Source organism: Podarcis tiliguerta, assembly GCF_965153285.1.
Source record: "Podarcis tiliguerta genome assembly, chromosome: 2".
NCBI lineage: Eukaryota > Metazoa > Chordata > Lepidosauria > Squamata > Lacertidae > Podarcis > Podarcis tiliguerta.
In genome coordinates this window covers 81,595,808-81,615,636 of record NC_139535.1, presented here as the reverse complement: position 1 = coordinate 81,615,636, position 19,829 = coordinate 81,595,808, and the positions used below count along the sequence as shown (strand labels likewise).

General features: G+C 42.9%; 1 protein-coding gene across 1 annotated transcript in view; it reads right to left on the bottom strand.

Annotated features, from left to right (window-relative positions):
* The window catches only part of DNAH9 (dynein axonemal heavy chain 9), a 183,395-nt gene that overhangs the window by 122,462 nt on the left and 41,104 nt on the right, over window positions 1-19,829 (bottom strand). The window contains exons 26-36 of the mRNA XM_083429627.1: window positions 18,577-18,737; window positions 17,997-18,153; window positions 16,074-16,178; window positions 12,868-13,025; window positions 11,500-11,638; window positions 10,680-10,967; window positions 9,879-10,089; window positions 7,562-7,689; window positions 6,815-6,923; window positions 6,100-6,247; window positions 2,502-2,676 (exon numbers count right to left, since the gene is read on the bottom strand). Of these exons, the coding sequence (XP_083285753.1) occupies window positions 2,502-2,676; window positions 6,100-6,247; window positions 6,815-6,923; window positions 7,562-7,689; window positions 9,879-10,089; window positions 10,680-10,967; window positions 11,500-11,638; window positions 12,868-13,025; window positions 16,074-16,178; window positions 17,997-18,153; window positions 18,577-18,737 (1,779 nt within the window). The remainder of the gene's footprint in view (window positions 1-2,501; window positions 2,677-6,099; window positions 6,248-6,814; window positions 6,924-7,561; window positions 7,690-9,878; window positions 10,090-10,679; window positions 10,968-11,499; window positions 11,639-12,867; window positions 13,026-16,073; window positions 16,179-17,996; window positions 18,154-18,576; window positions 18,738-19,829) is intronic.

Sequence of the window (19,829 nt, the reverse complement as noted above, 5' to 3'; positions counted from 1 at the left end):
GGCCAGCATGACTAAGCCGCTTCTGGCAAACCAGAGCAGTGCACGGAAACGCCGTTTACCTTCCTGCCAAAGCTGTACCTATTTATCTACTTGCACTTTGATGCGCTTTCGAACTACTAGGTTGGCAGGAGCAGGGACTGAGCAACAGGAGCTCACCCCGTCGCGGGGATTCGAACCGCCAACCTTCTGATCGGTAAGTCCTAGTCTCTGTGGTTTAACCCACAGCGCCACCCGTGTCCCCCATGGTCAAACAAACTGTAGTTTATTGAGCAGCCTTATTACATATGAAGTGGGCCTCTCTCTCTCTCTCTCTCTCTCTCTCTCTCACACACACACACACACACACACACCCTCCTGTTAGTTAAAACAACTGTCATCAGTCATTTGTTGCATTAAAATTTTTGATTAATACATTACTACCTGAAGTGATCATAGTTCTCAACACTGCATATTAATCTTACTATGTACACAAAGGTCAGGATTTCCTTTTGTTTCTTTTTCTGCTTAAATAATAAGCTTTGCAAAGCTCAAACACATAAGCCCCTTTCACAACTGAAATGTATATAGTAAAATGGCTTCATCTGCTTTGCCCCACAGCATAAAACAAACTGAACCAGAAAAACTAATCAACTCAGATACCTAGGTTCCAAATGAAGAGTGGAATTAACTGGGCCTTACCAAGAGGAGCTAAATGTTGGTGCATGCTCATCTCCACTCTTCTATGGAATAATGCAAGCATAAGAGTAAGCCATGGGTTATTGTAATGGGTTGTGATTTGTTTATCTATAACTAGGTGGAGGCATGCAAGACAACAAGAATCAAAGAAGTCAAATGAGAAAGAATCAAGGCATCTTGTCTCATCTTTGAGACAGGAGCCTGAGACATAGAAAATAGGTGTTGGAAAAATGCTGTTCCCTCCTGAAGAAGTGTTAGAATCTATTTCCACCAAACAAACTCTGGAGCAACTGAAACACCAATCATTACTGTCATCAAAAATTGAGAACATGAATACTGAAATGAGGAATGAGCCCTAGGCTTGCATTAATGATATGAAATACTAAACTAATGACTAAATAACAGAGGTGAAAAACAGGATTATATAAATAATTGGATAATGAGGCTGATTTAAATACAGAATAATCACAGAGAGAGAAACCCTCCTATCTTCCACCTGCCAGTCAAAAATTGTGAAGAATGAGCTCTATTCTTCCCCTGTGCCTAAGGGGACACTGTTTAAGAAGGCAGGAAAATCAGAGTTTCAGAGCCCTCAGACTGATTTTTTTTTAAAAAAATTCTTGTAGATCCTACCTCATTCTCAGAGCACAGATATGCCTAGTCCTAGGTTCGAAGTGTATGCCATCTGAAACCATGCTGTTTGGTTACTATAATTTACTAGAACCCATCATTTCATGCTGGGAATGAGTGACTGGACTGGCAGGGAAGGGAATGGGAATGGCTTCCTCCAGAGATGCAAACACATCAGATTTACTTAAGTGGAGTAAACCTCAGTCTGGAGACCATCCCCTCTCAGATAAAAGTTAGAGGCAGTTTTCCACTAGGGCACATATTTGCACACTTGAGTCCCTTGGCTCTGTTATCTAACAAAACCCAAATTTCAAATACCTGAATGCCAAAGCTGGATCAATTCTAGAATAGTGATGGCTATTCAGTACCTCCAGGGAAGTGGCATATAATGTCCCATCTCTGTTATTTGGGAGATGGGGAGAAAGCAGCATGAGCAATAACTCACACCAGCCAGGCTAGCTCATCAACAGTATTTCAGGATCTTCCTTACGTGGAAGGTCTTGACAAGGACACCCGCCTCTCTAACAGAATTTAGTAGAAGTAGAACCACTGTCTGGTTTTTGCTATACAGTGGTACCTCGGGTTAAGTACTCAATTCGTTCCAGAGGTCCGTTCTTAACCTGAAACTGTTCTTAACCTGAAGCACCACTTTAGCTAATGGGGCCTCCTGCTGTTGCCGCACCGCCGGAGCACGATTTCTGTTCTCACCCTGAAGCAAAGTTCTTAACCTGAGGTGCTATTTCTGGGTTAGCGGAGTCTGTAACCTGAAGCGTATATAACCTGAGGTACCACTGTACTGCAGTTAGTAACTGTGAGCATACAATATGATTGCAAGTTCAGAGCTACCACCAAGTCTCATTTAAATCTGGAAGTTTCTGCTAAGACACACACACACAAAAGGCCTGAGGAAGCTTACATGGAACTAAAAGTTTCAATAATCCTAGCCCTCTTTTCTGAGGGATGTTCCTGCCACTGGGTGGAGGCTCCTCTACTCCATCTCATCTCACCTCCCAGTAAGGATGACCATTCACCTCTGGGGTAAATCCAACAAGCAACTGATCACCAGTCACCACATCTGATCATATCCTCTGGCCCATCCATTTTGAGGATGAGGCTCAGGTTTGCAGTCAGTTGCTAGTTGTAAATGTGAAAATGTATTAAATCAGTAATGCTGTGAGGAGGACATATCTTCTTACCTGGTCTTGGAACATAGACCCACCAAAGGCCCAGACAGCAGCAAATACAAAATACAGTTCGTAGAGCTCTTTGGGGCAATCCGGAGGAGTGTTTTCCTTGGTGAGGAGGCATTCAAGGAGGTAACACAACATCTGAACCATGCTCTGCTCAGGAACTGGAATAATCTTCTTAAATCTACAATGGGAGAATTGAAAACTTATGAAGTTTAATTGGATTTAGCATGACTGCCATTTAACAATATGAGGAGATAGGCGTATAAATCCTCTTTCCGAACATTAACATTTTAAAACTTTCATTGTGTATATCTTTCTTATCCACTGCTACAGAGAGCTATAAAATACCATCAGCACGCAGCCAAGTAATAACTGTAATCATAAGTTTGAGCCACTCTAAAACTTTGATCCTCTTGAAAGAAGTGAAATGGAAGCCTTGCTAAGGGCACTGATTTGCCACAAATGCAATGAGTTCAGAAGTGGTCAAATAACAGCGTAATAAAATAATCCCTTTCATCTCATATTTTACATGGGTTTAGGCTACATTTACAGATGTGTGAAGCCGGAAGAGACCTGCAGTTTGCTGAAAAGTAATTATAGTTATTGGAATGGCCGGCTGTACAAAATATACTTGTATTTGGAACCATCGGCTGCTCACCCTGAAATCTCCACATGAAGCATACACAAGGCATCAAGCAGCCCTTTCCCCCTCTGCCTGCACCATTTGTGGCTATAATACAGCCTTACTGACTGTAGCAGTTAGAAAACATAGTGATAACAGCTTCAAAAAAATAAAAATCCACACTTCTTTTCAGTCTGAACTTTAGTGCACTTCTAGCCTTTGGTTTTATTGCAGGCATAGGCAAACTTGGCCCTTCAGATGTTTTGGGACTACAACTCCCATCATCCCTGACCACTGTTCCTGTTAGCTAGGGATGATGGGAGTTGTAGTCCCAAAACATCTGGAGGGCTGAGTTTGCCTATGCCTGTATTATGGCCTGGGCAAGTGACTCTGTGTGTGTGTGTGTGTGTGTGTGAGAGAGAGAGAGAGAGAGAGAGAGAGAGAGAGAGAGAGAGATGGTCCCTGTTTTACCTAATTGGAAAAGCAAGTTGTTACTCATTCATCTAAGAGTGCGGTGGAGGAGCCTTTCTGCCATCTGATATTCTTCTGCATAGATAGGCCCTCCATTTGCAGCCAGGAGATGGCATATATGAAGGATGGACAACCCTATGGTATGTTGAGAGCTGCATGCCTTCAGTGTCAAGCTGCCAGGGGGCATTTACAAGCAATAAGTGGGACAGCCATCCAAATGTGGACAGGGCTAGGATCATGTCCCCTTCGTGCCATTAGAATAAAATTAAACCCAGAGTCACACACACACCCCTTCCTCAGCATACAGGAACCTTCACATGCACTAGACAAGCCACTTTTTTGGTATTACTATGCCAACTGAATCCCACCTTGATCTGTTCTGCAGTTTGTATACACATTTGGTGGGAATGTTAAAGAAATTAATCTGGGTCAAGGCCTTGAATCCAATGTCCTACTCAGAGTAGACTCACTTAAATTAAAAGACTTGACTAACTGGGGTCCATTCATTTCAATGGGTCTACTATGAACAGGACAACCTGCTGTAATTAAAGTAATAGAAGAAATCAAGTCATTAGGAAGGCTTGGTGACTAAATTTAAGGGGGGAAATGTAGGAAGTATGTAAGTTTCTGCTCAAAAATCAGAGACAAAATTTATCAGAAACAGCTTTTATCAGTAGAGGATTGAAGGAGTATATGATAGTATAGGATAATATATTATAAGAAAATATGGGAAGGTTATGCAACAAAAATAGATTCATTAGGTTGTTGGTACTGGAACCAGGGAACAAATTATCAAAGGTCCTGTTGAAAAGAGGTCTTGGAAATAATTTAAAGGATTAACATGAGAATAAGACAAACCTTACTGCAATAGCATAATCATTAAAATAGTTAAAAGATAATTGAAGATTTATTTTATCTTTTTTGCTAATGCCTCTGCAGATACTAATTAAAAAGTGGATTCTGTGCACAGTGGTGCATGCAAGCACTCATCTCCTCCCTCCTCCTTTTTTATATAATTTATTTATAATTTTCATTTATATACATTTCAATAGTTTAACCACAGTTCTAACATTTCAAACCTCAACTTTCTTCCTCCTCTTTCTGCGGTTCCTTAAAATTATTTTATCATTTCCTGCATATTCTAAATTAACTTATTCTTTAATTCATCTATTTTGATTATATATTCTTTTGAAACTGCAGGTTGTTACAGTAATCCTGCCATTGTCTTTATCTGTTTACAATTTGTTTGTAGATATTCAATAAACCATTTCCATTCTTTTATATTAAAAAGTTTGTTTATCTTGATTTCTTATTCTTCTGGTAAGTTTCGCCATTTCTGTATAATCCCTAAGTTTTTGTATATATTCATCTCTCATTGGGACTTCTTCTTTCCATTTTTGGGCAAGTAACATTCTTGCAGCTGTAGTTGCACACATAAATAAATTTCTATATTGTTTGGGTAGTTCTACACCTATAATTGCTAAGGTGGGAAACTCAGCCAGATGGGCGGGGTACAAATAAATTATTATTGTTGTTGTTGTTGTTGTTGTTCTTGTTGTTGTTGTTGTTGTTGTTATAGAAAAGCTTCTGCTTGTTGTTTTTTACAAATGTTATCCTGTTCCTTCTCCTCCCCAATGCTTATTTATGAGGGAGCCAAGGACTTTTTTAAAAAACTCTCTTTCTTGGTATGGAAAGCCTAATTTTGACAGCTCTTACTGTCTCCTCCTTTGGAGAAGGCAATTGGTGGCTTCTTAAAAGGGAAACATGGATAAATGTGAAGTGGGGAAGTACATGAATGGATGAAGCCCTGCCCACCACTGGAATACAGCCCCTGAGACGGTCACTCATGAGGGAATGCAGCCCTCAGGATGAAAAGGTTTCCTCAGACTTCTTGTATAGTATACTTGTGCTTTAAGATTTTTTTCTGTTACAATTAAACCTCGGTTGTCGAACGTAACTGTTCCGGAAGACCGTTCGACTTCCGAAACGTTCAACAACCAAGGCACGGCTTTCAATTGGTTGCAAGAGCTTCTTGCACTCAAGCGGAAGCCACGTCAGACATTTGGGTTCCAAAAAGCATTCAAAAACTGGAGCATTTACTTCGGGTTTTCAGCGTTCGGGAGCCAAAACGTTCAAAAATGGAGCCGTTCAAGAACCAAGGTTTAACTGTACTAGGTGTCACTGTAGTGCCTCTACACAGCAAACAACCTTAGGGACACACCTAATGGCAAAATATTATTTACTTATGACACTTGTACTCTGCTCTTCCTCCACAAAAGCCTTAGAGCAGCTTATATGATACAAAGAGACATCCTTTGAAGGCAGCCATTCTGGATTCATCTTCTGTGACTGGAAGAAGCTCTCAAGTCCCATAGGTACGATGCTGAACTTATTTTAATACAAAACAAGAAACCAGTTGGGGAAGCCAACATGTAGAACTTAGGACAAATGATCATAAATGCACATAGGGTAAGCAAACCTGTGTGAATTGTTCAGTGTGCTCGGCCGTACCTGGTTCTAAGAGTGTCCAGACAAATTGGCAGATACTTGTCAAACAAAATGGTCAGGTTAGCTCGCTCTGACTGGATTTCTCGTCTGTCAATCCAGCTACTCACGGGAGGATTCCAGCCCAGATCAGCTGGATTGATGTAAAGGATCCCTGGGAATGTGAAATATCAGAAGTCAGCAAGAGAGTTGCCCAGTTTTTCCACATCTAAGTTGTTAAGTTGTGGGTGAACATATCAGACACAGCGATTCTTCAAACAGCTCTTGTTTACTCACAGGCCAGGACAGAACTGAACTGAAGGGTCCAGTCAGCGTGCTTATATAGAGCTCCAGTACAATGTAACTGTAACAATTTTCTAAAACTATCCAATCACTGAACGTCACTTTTGATCCCTTATTTGCATAACTATCTACAGTATCCTCCTGCTAGCCCAGGGTGAGAACTTCAGTACATAACTTAAGTTATAGGTAGTTGAAAGATAATAATCTGGTATGATTATGCAGCGACAGCAGCAACTGGCTCCTTGGACAAGGTGTCTGCCATCACTAGCATGGCAACCATGCTAGCTGGGGCTGATGAGGATTGCAGTCCAAAGCATCTAGAAGGCAGCTGGTTGGCTACCCTGGCTCCCTTCATGAATCTTAGGCCAAAGGTAACCCCCATTCACTTTCTACCATGCCAAAATGAAATGCCACCCTCTTCCTCTCCCTTGCCACCTACCTGCTCTAGAGACGGTGGCAGGAGTGGCAGTCCGCAGGTGACTGATTTCGAACAGCAGCCTCATGGTGGGATTGAGAGGAATCCTTTCATTGCTTGCTAGTGTCAGCACCTGCAAAAGGATAGATCCAGTCAGGTTGGGAACACAAAGAGCACTGTGATCTGCAGAGACTTCTCAGAAGCATACTGATTGTATGCAACCCAGGACAGTACCTTCCCTGAAACACCAAAACTCTTTATATGGAGTTGCACAGGTTTCCTCTAGTTTTCTCCCGACTGCTCATTTATTTAAAGCATGAGAATAACGGCACTTACATAAAACCCTGTTGATACTATGTCAAAAAACAATAGATGGCTTCCTTGTTGCTTCTGCTCCTACCAACATCCCAGGAAGAAAGTGTGCATTCTGCATTAAAGATCCTTTCAGTTTCTGGAAACAATCTTTTGATAACTCACAAAAGGCGCAGGGCACCCACCAAGTCTCTACCCTGGACAATCTTCCCAAATTGCATTCAACTAGGTGCAGGAACCATATGTGGGGACTGCACGAATACCAAGCGGTAAGTTTTTCTGGATATAGGTTTGTTTGTTTTTTTCTTCCTGAAATTGCAGGGTTCCCACCCTCAGATTCTTGAAACAAAGAGAGTTGTGAAAGTTTGGTCCTATGGTTTACATCCATGTGCCTTTTGGCAAAGGACAGGTTATTCTATGTACTCGAGAACAGTTGTTGCCCTCAAACTTGTGTCTTACCTTATTATCATCCATGACAGTATTAAGAGACTCAATCCACATCGGATCAATATCACCATCCAGCACAATCCATTTGGGGCCGTCATGTGTAATATTAGCTAGGTCTCGCATAATTGATGAGAACAATCCTAAAGAGATCACAGGCACTGAGTGGGATTCTCAGAGGACTCTGCACGCTCCCTTTAAAAACGTACGAGTGTTTTTGTCGTTGTCGTTAATTCAGCTTGCATACGAACAAGCAAAGCGAAATCTAGATGCAGTTAGTTAAATTTGATAATTACGAAAACAACAGGGTATGAATAGAATCTCCTTCAGGAGATAATGCATAAGCGTGATCAAATAATCTCATTGAAAATAATCCCAGACCACTTAATACTGCTGAGAACGGTTAAGGACAGAGAAGAAGAAGCAACAGCAACAACAAAAAATCTCGGCAGCCCATTCAGAACAAAAAGGGGAAGAAGAACTGTGATTATGAAAAGCATTTGACTATGACTTTGCTGTTCTCCCTCTCAAGATGACACCATCTTCAAAGAAAGAACATAACCACAGCAAAAGTTTCAGAAGTTTAGATGGCAGTATACAGTGGGCTGCCTTTTTCCTATTTGTCCAATATAATTTCCCTGGAATTTCCCTTATAAATGCAGGTACAAACCAAAGGGAGCTAAGGTGCGTCCATCCAGATGTAAATGAACTATGCCCACCAGTCCCGGCCAGTATGGCAAGTGATCAAAGATTATGGGATTTGTAGTACCTCTGTTTTAAACAGTTAGGTACTAGCAAAAAGTTACAAATTTAGCATGTACTTGGTTCTGCCCTACACTCTGCTCTCATGCTGCAATGTAAAAGCAAGCATACCATGCAATGTTAAACATATTTCCATGTCTCTGGGTCCACATATTAAGTAGTTCAGCACCATAGCAAATTTCTTATTTCAGAGTATCTTGCAAATATTTTGCATTTTCAAGATAACCCAACTGCCTTTTATGAGTATGAGGAACTATTATGTACATGATGTTAGATGCCTCAATATTTTCACTGCTAATCACAGGAGTGAATGTAATACAATAGTATATATATTCTCCTCATAATCCACAGTTGAAAATCTGAGCCACACCCCAGCTCTCAGTCAGTCATGCTCCTGAGCTGCTTTTCACTCACACTTGTTAAAATTATAAGACACATCAGGGATGCCAGCTGGCAAACCCAAGAAGATAACAAAGCTTTGGCCTATACTAGTGAGTCTGTCGCTGAGAACAATGGCATGGTTATATAGTGCTGAAAAGATATAACATCCAGTATCTCTTGATATTAGGGGGTGGAGTGGAGGGATAGACAGAGGAAGATTAGAATTGCAGAGACTCCAGAAGGTCTTGATGCACCATAGATGGTCCTGGAGTTTGACAATCCCACAAAGAAAATAGGGTGTTAGAACCAGGGCAAAGATATTATGCAAGGTTCATTCTATCCTGCTTACACACACACAGTGGGTAAGAACAGTGAAATGGGGCTGGGGAAGCCCCAAACCTCTATATAGGAAGCCTGGGAGGGAACTGGCACGTCAGCAAGTCAAAGTTCACATGTCTCAGAGAGTAGAAAAGGGACAAGGAAGCTCTGGAAAGGCCATTTCCATTTAGATATTATGGGGTGGCCAAGGAACTCCATAACTGAACAGGAGCACAGAAGCAAGACCAACTTCCATGAAAGAGGACTGGGAAACATATCCTGGTAAGGTCTCAGGCTGCTGTGTTCTCTCTCTCTCCCTGGCACCTCAAATTAGATTTTTTAAAAAAACATGCCTTGCCTTCTTTCCAGGTCACAAAGGCCACCTTCTTGCAATAGTTACACTTCAGGGGGCCCAGGCACTGAAAGTGTGGAACCATACAATGAATTCCAAAGATTACATATCCAAAGATATTTTTCTTGCAAAAAACTTGAGTAATATGCGGGGGGGGGGGGTGCTTATGAAATACAAGGAAATTAAGAAAACAAAAGTGCCTCTGGAGAAGCCTGCAAGAAAGTTCAGATGAGAAAAGCATGCAAGAACAATAGCAGCCGTACTGCACAGCACACCAGAGAGAAACACGAGTTATTACTTTTCATGAAAGCCTCATCTATGAAAACAGAAAGCGCTAGAGACATGTGAGAGAAAACGCTGGAAAAGTTCTAATGTGATGAGAAAAATCTCATACCTGCAATGAACTCTCAGAGCACACATTCTGGATTAATTTTTTGGATTTTTTTATTTTTAATTTATTGCAAGTGGCAAGAAAAATGTCTCTCTTCCTAGGTTTTGAAGATGTGAGAACACCCTTACCATCCTTCCACTCTCTTGTAGCAGGATTAATGATGCCAAAGAGTTCATCATTGGTAACCGCCTTCGGATTGAGGTCCATCCAAACAGGCCGCCGCTTCATGATGTGATAGGTCTTGTTGAGAGATTTCAGCACCTGTGACTTGCCTGTACCTGCATTTCCCACCACAAAGACAGAGTGCCGAACTGCCAGGAGTTCTTCCAGCTGCACCACCTACACACAAAAAAGCCAACAAGATAAAACCACCGCGTTGTGGACAAAAGTACCCACATCCCATTTTACTAACCATGCCAGGCTGCTCCCATAATGTAAATTTAGAACAATGTATATGGTTCTCAAGGCCTGAAAAAGCAGTCATCATCAGAAGAAAAAGAAAGGTCCCTTGCGATGTGATGCGTGAATGGCCACAAACCAAGAACAGGAAACAGGCAACAAATGATAAAACAGGTGTGGGAAACCTAAGGTCCTCCAGATGATGCTGAACTACAGCTGCCATCAGCCCCAGCAAGCATAGCCAATGGCCAGGGATGATGGAAGTTGTAGTTCAGCAACATTTGGGGGGGGGACCAAAAGTACCCCACACATGCAAAGGAGGCGACAAGTGAAAAACCCGAACATGCAACAAAAATGCACCAGGGATGCCTTCATGCACACACACCCTTAGCTAAGTTCCTTTTTACAGTAGACAGAGAAGACTGTTTCACAGAAGCACAGAATTGCAGATTTGGAACAAAGTTAAGTAAAGAAGATCCCAGAGGACTCCTGCAGCCTAAAGCTTGGGTAGATGAAAGCCGCAACCTTACTTTGAGCACAAAGTTGTCCTCTGGTTGCAGCTTGAGTTCCAGCACAGCTTGCTTGACGAAAGATTCGAAACTGAGATCTCGCTTTCTTGGAACATCCAAAGCAGGAAAGAGGTCCCCAATCAGACCCATGAATACTGGCATGTCATCCGTCACAATCTTAGGGATGTTGAAGTCCCGAAGAGAGCGCATCAGCACCTGGTCTTCAGGGCGGTCTGGGTCTCCTCTCTTGAGAGATCCAGCAACAACCAGGACTGACTTAATTGCACGTAAGCCCCAGTCATAGTGATCCTAATGAGAGAGAGGAGGGGACAATGTATTTTTTACTTGGACTACACATCAAACACTGGAAGTGTACCTGCAGATATCAGCATGTTATCAAAGGAACACAAATTAACTTTCCTCTAACTCTGATCCTCAGCTTCGTGCTGGAATGACTTGAAAGTACAGCCTCCCTAGGCAATAAGCAGTCAATACAGAAACAGTCAGGTGGAAGAAGTGAAGTGAGGAGGTGGAATCCCAAGGGGCCTGACCCAGAAATCATGAGGACCAGTGAGGTGTGTAGAAGATCCCAGGTCTAGGAACACCAGGACTCACACTAGCTCATCACCACACATCCCATGCATTTAGCATGGGAATGTAAACCCAGGCAGAAGCCAAATAATAATGGAGAGCAGCAGTTCATAAATATATATTTGATTGTGAAAAAGGAAGAAAGATGTAGATGTCCATGAGATGCATCATGGAGATGTTTACAAAAGTAGAACATGGCAATACCGTGTGATATCGGATGATAGAGAACAGCTAATGAAATGCAACTTACCTGCTTTGACAGCAGTTCTTTGCATAACTGGTAAAGGGTGATGAACTTCCTAGCTAACAGCCGGGCCTCTATGAATCCTTCTGCTACCAGCATAATTTCACAGATCAGCTCAAAGTCTGGCACAACCATTGCACAGGGCCTAGGAGAGAAACTCGGTGTATGCATGTAACCAAGCCACGCAGGAAGGTGTCTTATACAAGGTCAGGCCATTTGTCCATCTAGCACAAGACTGTCCTAATCCAGAGATTGGGTGGGGTTGTTTTATTTTTACCCCAAGGGCCTCAGGCAAAGCAACAGATGAAGAGCTCTGCTTTTGTGTGAGAGGCCTGCATTTCAGCCATACAAAAGTCACACGCATAGAATCGTAGAATTATGGAGCTGGAAGGAACCCTGAGGATCACCAAGCCCAACTCCCTGCAATGCAGGAATATACAGGTGTCTCATACTGGGACCGAACCTGCAACCTTGGCATTGTCAGCCCCACACTCTAACCAACTGAGCTATCCACACACACACACACACACACACACCTGACCCTCCATCACAATCTAGGGGCACATTAATTAGTTACGGTACTTATTCACTATACTTATCATCATCCAGTCAGTCAGCCAGCCAGCCAGCCAGCGAAAGAGATGGTTGTGGGATTTTCTGCCTTAGGGACCAAAGTAACTCTGTTGGCCATAGATAAAGTGCACCTTGACCTTGGGAGGGGGCATTTGATGCTCCACCTAAGGCAGCAAAATGTTGTGGGCTGCCTAGGCATGGAACTGAGGGTCCTGAACAGGAGCACTCAGTGAACCATTTTGTCCCAGGCCCCACTTATAGTGATCACATTCAAAATACTATGACTTCCTATCTCCACCAGCTCCATAAGCACAACTTCAGAGATACTATGCGACTCACACAGGTGTTTCCTGGAATTTACATAGAGAAGCAAGAGCCTTATGTGCTTGCATAGTCAGGACCTGGATGAAAGGCTCTGAATGAGTCACTTATATAGCCTGCGTACTCCAGAGCAGCCCAGACTGGTCACTTTCAACCATAAACCAGAAGACTAAGCACTGGGCTACACCTTGGAGGGAAAATACTGTATCTGGTTCACTTGCCCTTGCCAAAGTAGAATAAAATACACATGGCAAAGGGAGATATCATGATGAATAGTGTTGGGTATGGAGCAGGGCGTCCCAGGTACAATTTCCAGTGCAATGACAAGCTGCCAGATTGTATACTGAAAACCTCAGTTGACGTTCCATAAAATGGGAACAACAGCTACTAACCACTAAACACTCTTGCAGGAAAGAATGAGGCAAACATTTTAACATACTAAAACGTCGAAAGCTAAAAGGAACGTGATCCATATCTTACCTGAAAAGAGCTTTCAAATTCTCAGGCAGCTCCGTACGGCCGGCATAGCCAGGATTCATGGTGATGAAAATGCCAACAGAAGGAACTAGTTTAATGTCTTCGCCGAGGAAATTAAAATTCTGCTTTTTGTCCCTTATGGCATCCTGTATGCTTTTCACCTGAAAATGGAAGAAGATGGGGCTTTTCACTCTCCAGCTCCACGGATTTTTTATAAAAAAATCTGCTTAATAAAACGTGTGCTAAAAAAGTTATGTGATATTATGGTACATACTAGAATCGAGCACTTATCTACACTGCAGCATATCTAAGCATATCTTCTGTGGGTTGAGAGGGTTGCATCATCTTTTTTAAGTGATTGCTGTTAAAACTGCTGCCACATTATGAGCAAACTGTATCTTTATGAGCCTCTGTACTCCCTTTCCCCCCCCCCCCAAAAAAAAGAAGGGGAGGAAAGGCTGCTCCATGGCTCTGTCAGTGTAAATTTTATCCCCTATGAAAGATGACCCCTTCTGCGCCAAACCATTAGAGCTCCTCCAATCCTGTTTCAGACAGTGGCTAACTAACTGCATCCAGGAAGCCCAGAAGAAGGGCACAAGAGCAGCAGCCCTCCCTAATTTTTTGTCCCCAGCACCTGGCATCCAGAGGCACATTGCCTCTGAAGATTTTCCACTTGATTCCAATGTTAATGAGCAATTGATGACCTACCCTTCATGAATTCGTCTAATTCTCTTTTAAAGCCATCTCAGTCAGTGGCCATCTCCACCTCTTGCTTCAGTAAAGTCCATAAATGAATTATGCTTTTAGGTGAAGAAATACTTTATTTTGTCTGTCCTGAAACCACAGCCAACTTCATCAGGTGGCCCCCAGTTATAGTGCTGTAATGGGGCAGAGGGGGGTGAATAATTTTTCTCCACCCTCTTTTTTTTCCATGCCACATGTAAGGTTGCATGAACATTAAATTTAGGCCAGAAAGACCCCTGCCTACCATTGACAGAACCTGACTGTTAATGTGAGCTGTTCTCATGCAATCCAGGAACAAAATTTAGGATGGGTCATGGAAGCAGGAATGAGGAAGCCTGTGACATATCACCACCTTGCAAACCAGGACTATTCCAAACCAGCCAAGGCAGGAGCAGCTATATAGATTCATTGATACTGGGATAAAAGAAATGAAAACCCTTCAAGCCATGGGAAAATGTCTATAGCATACATTTATCCCCCTGTGTGATGGCTCTGCATAGCCAACATCATAGGAATATATTCAAGGCTAAGAGCTAATTAAAACAGAACACCCACTGCTTTGGGCCAACAATGCAATATCTATACATGCTAAGCTATCCAAGGTAGAATTTTAATTGACCTGGAAGTTAAGTGAGATTTTGCGAGTGGCTGCCTTGAATGTTTAATAGCAAGACTAGCACATCTACTACAACATACATGACTTGCTAACTTTATGGCCTGCTTTGTTCTGCTGTGTGGCTTGCACCTCTGAAGCAGAGATTCATCGTCTTGACTATTATTCTTTGGAGGGTTTAATGTCAAGAATGTTTTTCCTGTTGTGCTGCTTTCTGAGAGGAAAAACAGATCATCAACGCCATGTTTACTGGCTCAAGATAATCTCTGTATTAACAGGCTGTCTTCAAACAAAACCTACACTTGACAAGACACTCAACACTTGACAAGACAAGCATCTGATTAGGGCTTTCCCCACCATCACATTAACATTCCAAATTGTATTTAAAACTATGATGATAACTTTACAGTGGCTCTGCTTATTTTATTTCAGTAGTCTAACTAATGGAGAAAAAACATGTAACGTTGAATTGACTAGGGCCTTCTTATCTGAGGATACCGTTTCTCCTTTAATCAGATAATACCCTTTTGTATCTTTTCCTGGGCAGTGCACGTTAACAAGCTCAACAGTGTTGAATGATTACTACGTGGGCTTTTTACACACACAGCACTTAAAATGCACAGGCCTCATATTTTCACAGAGCACTTCTGTACACAGCACTTCGCAACTGTACATACCTTTGCCAAATAACACTGCCTAAACCAGAAAGGAGGAGAGGCATATAGCTATGCTACAACTGCCATAGAAGCATTATGTTCTCTATTTCTACTGAGTATCCCTACAGCAAGATCAAATGCCCCTCAGCTACTGTTCCTCTCAGTACCCTACAGCTTCCACGTTCTTAGTCCATTTATGACACCACTTCTGCACCTGGAACCAGGCAAAGCTGATATACAGAATTCCCACCTCACCCAACAGCTGTCAAGCACTGGAACTCAACAAAAATAAAAGAGGAATTATGCTTATAATGGGGCCGAACTGCATTTCCAAATAATACAACCACAGTACGTTAAAAGCAATATTAAAACCAGTAAACCAAGCCTCCCCCCACTTCTTCTGGATCCAGGTAACCCTATCTTGAAGAAATTTGGTAAGTGGCAACCAGGCATAGGGATTTTTATGATGTGTTGCCCCATTCATGGAATACCCTCCCAAGAAAGATTAACTTGACATTAACTCTTATGTTTTAGATGCCAGTTTCAGACCACATCGTCCTCTCCAGCCTTTGATGGTTACTTGCTTTTCTGCTCTTGTCATTGTTGTCCTTTTCCACTGGATTGTGTTTGTATTTTATTGTTAATCCGTTTTTATCGTTAGCTCTCTTGAAGACTAATCAGTGGAAAGGTGGAAATAGAATGAATAACATAAAACAGTGACCATTTCTGGGCATCACACTAAAATATGGTTTAGCAAGACATAAAGGAGCCTTGCCTCCTTCTAGGCTTGCGCACACTCTCTCCTTTCCATGCAGCCAAGAGGAGGAATAGCTTGAAAGCCCTTGCTTCCACTTTTCTTTACCCACAACATGACACATTATTTGGACTGCAACTGTGGTTAAGATTTACTATGGTCAGTTTTAACAAGCCTGCTTCAGAAACCGTAGTTTGAAGTCGGCTTATTTTAAATGAACCATAGTTAACGTTGCCCACAGTTTGTCAGTCTGGACACAGCAATAAACCATGATTAATTGAAAGCAGAAACAGAAGGCCATGCAAGAGGGAAGAGAGGAGAGATTGGGAGGAGGTTAGGCTCATTCATGTCTCACCAAACCATAGTTTTGTGTGACATCCAAATGCAGCCAAGATCTCAAGGCACATCCCTGCCTTACACTTCTTTCCTACTTATTACTTACCTGTACAGCCACCACTGACAAAACTTCAACAGAAATTCTGTTAAACTCATCAAAACAGCCCCAAGCACCAGTCTGGGAAAGGCCTTTGTAAATGTTCCCACAGGACTGCAACAAAAAAGGGGAAAGGACAGCAAAATTACCCACCTATTTTGTTTCGGTGAAATGTGTATACAACCTATTTCTAGTCTCATGAGCAATTTGTTCTGTAGGCACTTTCTAAAGAGCAAGGGAACGGAAGGGGGAAGCTAATAACAGCAATGATGAACTTGGATGAGTTTCTCAATTGTACAGTTTTATTACCTATATGCAAACCACCCATTTAAAGATGATTGGTACTGGCTGACAGCACGCCGAGCTCAAATAGATGAAGGAATAATTCTAGGGTTGCTTACTTAGATCAATGAGAAGCAATGAAGGGCCATTTAGACAAGGGCTGGGGAACCTGCAGTCCTCCAGAGATGGTTGGACTACAACTCCCATAAGTCCCAGAAAGCACTGTCAGTAGTCAGGAAAGATGGACATTGTGGATTAGCAGTAGCGGCAGAGGCAGAGGCAAGGGGGAAGAGATGTTCTTCACCCCTGCTCTAGTTTAATGAAATGTTTCTTAAGCTTTGATTTCAAAACAGGATGCCGCACACCTATGAAACTGTGACTGTGTGAGGCTGTTGTCTCAGCACCTGACTTGAAAGTGAAACAGCCCCACCTACTTTTTGCTGTGCTGCTGCAAACACACAATGCTGACTGCATTGAAGGTAGCTGCACTCAGGTCTAGCATTGTCTGTTGGCCACGATGTAGCAATACAGTGGTACCTCAGGTTACATACGCTTCAGGTTACAGACTCCGCTAACCCAGAAATAGTGCTTCAGGTTAAGAACTTTGCTTCAGGTTGAGAACAGAAATCGTGCTCTGGCGGCGCGGCGGCAGCAGGAGGCCCCATTAGCTAAAGTGGTGCTTCAGGTTAAGAACAGTTTCAGGTTAAGTATGGACCTCCAGAACAAATTAAGTACTTAACCTGAGGTACCACTGTAGTAGTTAAGGCAGTTTCATTTCCAGGTCAGATGCTGGGGCAATCCCCTCAGAATGCCACAACTCTGCGGATGGATCCTGAAAGTGTTTCAAATATTTTGGGAACTTTGTTCTTTAAAGCAAAGAACTGGATATAGCCCCACAGCTGATTTTCCCACAAGAGGGAAAATAGTAAGCTTTTGGGAAATGGAACAGAAGTGAACAAGGAGAATAAATCTGCCCTGGGGAGAACTGCAAAGCTTGAGTGCGATCATGCTTCACCACAGCACTACTCTGTTTTTATACAAATCCCATTCAAATCAATGCAGATTGTGCAGAAAAAAACTTCCCAGTGGGACTGCACCACAAAGAAAGTGGAATGAAAATATGTCAGAACTAACTATAAATGCAGTGTCTCCAAACAAACAAAAATGTGTAGCAGGACTTGCCGATCAGAAGGTCGGCAGTTCAAATCCCCGCAACGGGGTGAGCTCCCGTTGCTCAGTCCCTGCTCCTGCCAACCTATCAGTTCGAAAGCACGTCAAAGTGCAAGTAGATAAATAGGTACCGCTCTGGCGGGAAGGTAAACTGTGTTTCCGTGCGCTGCTCTGGTTCGCCAGAAGCGGCTTAGTCATGCTGGCCACATGACCCGGAAGCTGTACACCAGCTCCCTCGGCCAATAAAGCGAGATGAGCGCCGCAACCCCAGAGTCGGTCACGACTGGACCTAATGGTCAGGGGTCCCTTTACCTTTACCTTTAATTATATGTATTTAGCTTTCTGCAGAGTTTTGGATTTCTAGTCCTCACCATACCCTTTAAGAGAAACTTCCCTAATGAACCAGCATTTAGTTGAGTTTTCTCTCTACATAGAATCTTACTAGTATGCTATTATTCTTGACTGTTTCTTAAAAGTTACCTTGTAGTCCATTTGCTCTGAACAGTTGAAAACATACACCATGATGCCGAGAGCTCGCCCAAGATCCTTGGTAGTCTCTGTCTTCCCAGTGCCAGCTGGCCCTGCAGGAGCCCCACTCATGGTTAGGTGCAAGGACTGGGTGAGGGTGATGTAGCATCTTCAAACAGGAAGGAAAATATCATCATCATCATCATCATCATCATCCTGCCTTCTTCCCATACTGGAACTCAAGGCAACTTACACAAATTAAAACAAGACAGAAAGAACACACAAAAAGCCTAAAAACATATAAAAGAGAATCATTTTTAAAAACAATTAAACTGTAACAGAAATCAAAACAATATGAAAACAAATATACTGAAATGTAGATAATAAAAACAGCAAAAACAGCAGAGCACTATTAAAAACCCTGTCCTTAAAAAAACAAAATTCTTTAAAAAGAAAAAGCCTGGAGCTGCAAAACCATCAATGCTTTGTGAATTGCACATCCGAAATAGCAAATTTCTGCCAAAACAAAATGGGAGGGTGAGGAGAACAGATTCTGCAAAGCTCCCTTGTCTGAGCCCTTCCAGATACCTACCTGTCTGTCAGAGGAGTGATGACCAGGCGGGGTGTGTTCCCAAGGTATTCATAGGAATATAGAAACTGTGCATCACAAATGTTCGCATAACAGTGCTTCTCCTCATCTGCCCACCTGTGTCGGAGTTGAGACAGCCAAAGAAACACCTGTGCATTGTCCACCTTCAAGAGCAGAGCAGAAAATCAACATTAAACTGCTTATGAAGGGGCAAATGGTACAGCTGGAATACCAAGGTGATCTACATGTTCCACAGCAATCGTGAGTGCACTTGGGGGCAATGAAGTCAATGGCTTTGCACATCTCACCATTCCACAGTGAGGCAAGTGCCTTGACAGGAGTGCCAGTCAGGTCGGGTAGAAAATCCCCCAGAGCAACACAGTGGGTCCCCCATCCCTGCAAGTGGAGTAGCTACATTCAGGGCAAACTTCTCCAGGGAATAATGGAGCATTAGCAATCCATTCTACGGCAAAGACCAGGTCAAGGGCATGCCCAGCTACATGGGCTGGAACATTAATGTACTGAGAGAGCCCCATGGTTTTCATGGAGGCCATGATGTCCCAAGCTGGTCCATTTGAGGCAGCTTCAGCATAGACACTGAAGCCCCCCCCCCCCCCAATCCACTGTGGTAGGGTTCTCCACACCACATCCAAGACTTCATTCACCAGCTCGGCCAGGGAGGTTGCAGAGCAGTGGGGTAGATGGTACATTAGCGACATCCCTGTGCTTTCTCTTTGGCCAAACATTCACAAACAACCCCTCAAACCCACGCACATTGCCAGTTGGTATCCTGGTAAAGACTATGAAATTCTTCTGGATAACTGTAACACCTCCTCCCTCCCGCTCTGACCTGGAATGGTGCTGCACCGAGCACCCAGCTGGGTCAGCATAGGCCTCCCAGCCCATCTGCCAAGGTCGAAGTTATGCATGACAAGTATGCCCCATCATACACAATCAAATAATGGATGATCAATGATGTATTATAGACACACCTGGCATTTAGCAACTACATGACCAGGCCAGGGGGCCAATTGACCAGTGTCCCCAGATTCTGAAATACAGCAGATAAAGCAGAGTGGGCAAGGGCTTTGATTTAACTTGCCTTCCTCCCACCTGTATATTTTTGTCCACTCTTACCTGCCACCACCAATCCCATATCCACACTACCTTAGCTAAGACACATAACGCCATTGACCCACCTCAAAGACCCGAATCAAAAACTAGGCATGACTCACACCCCAGCTCTCACCTGGAAC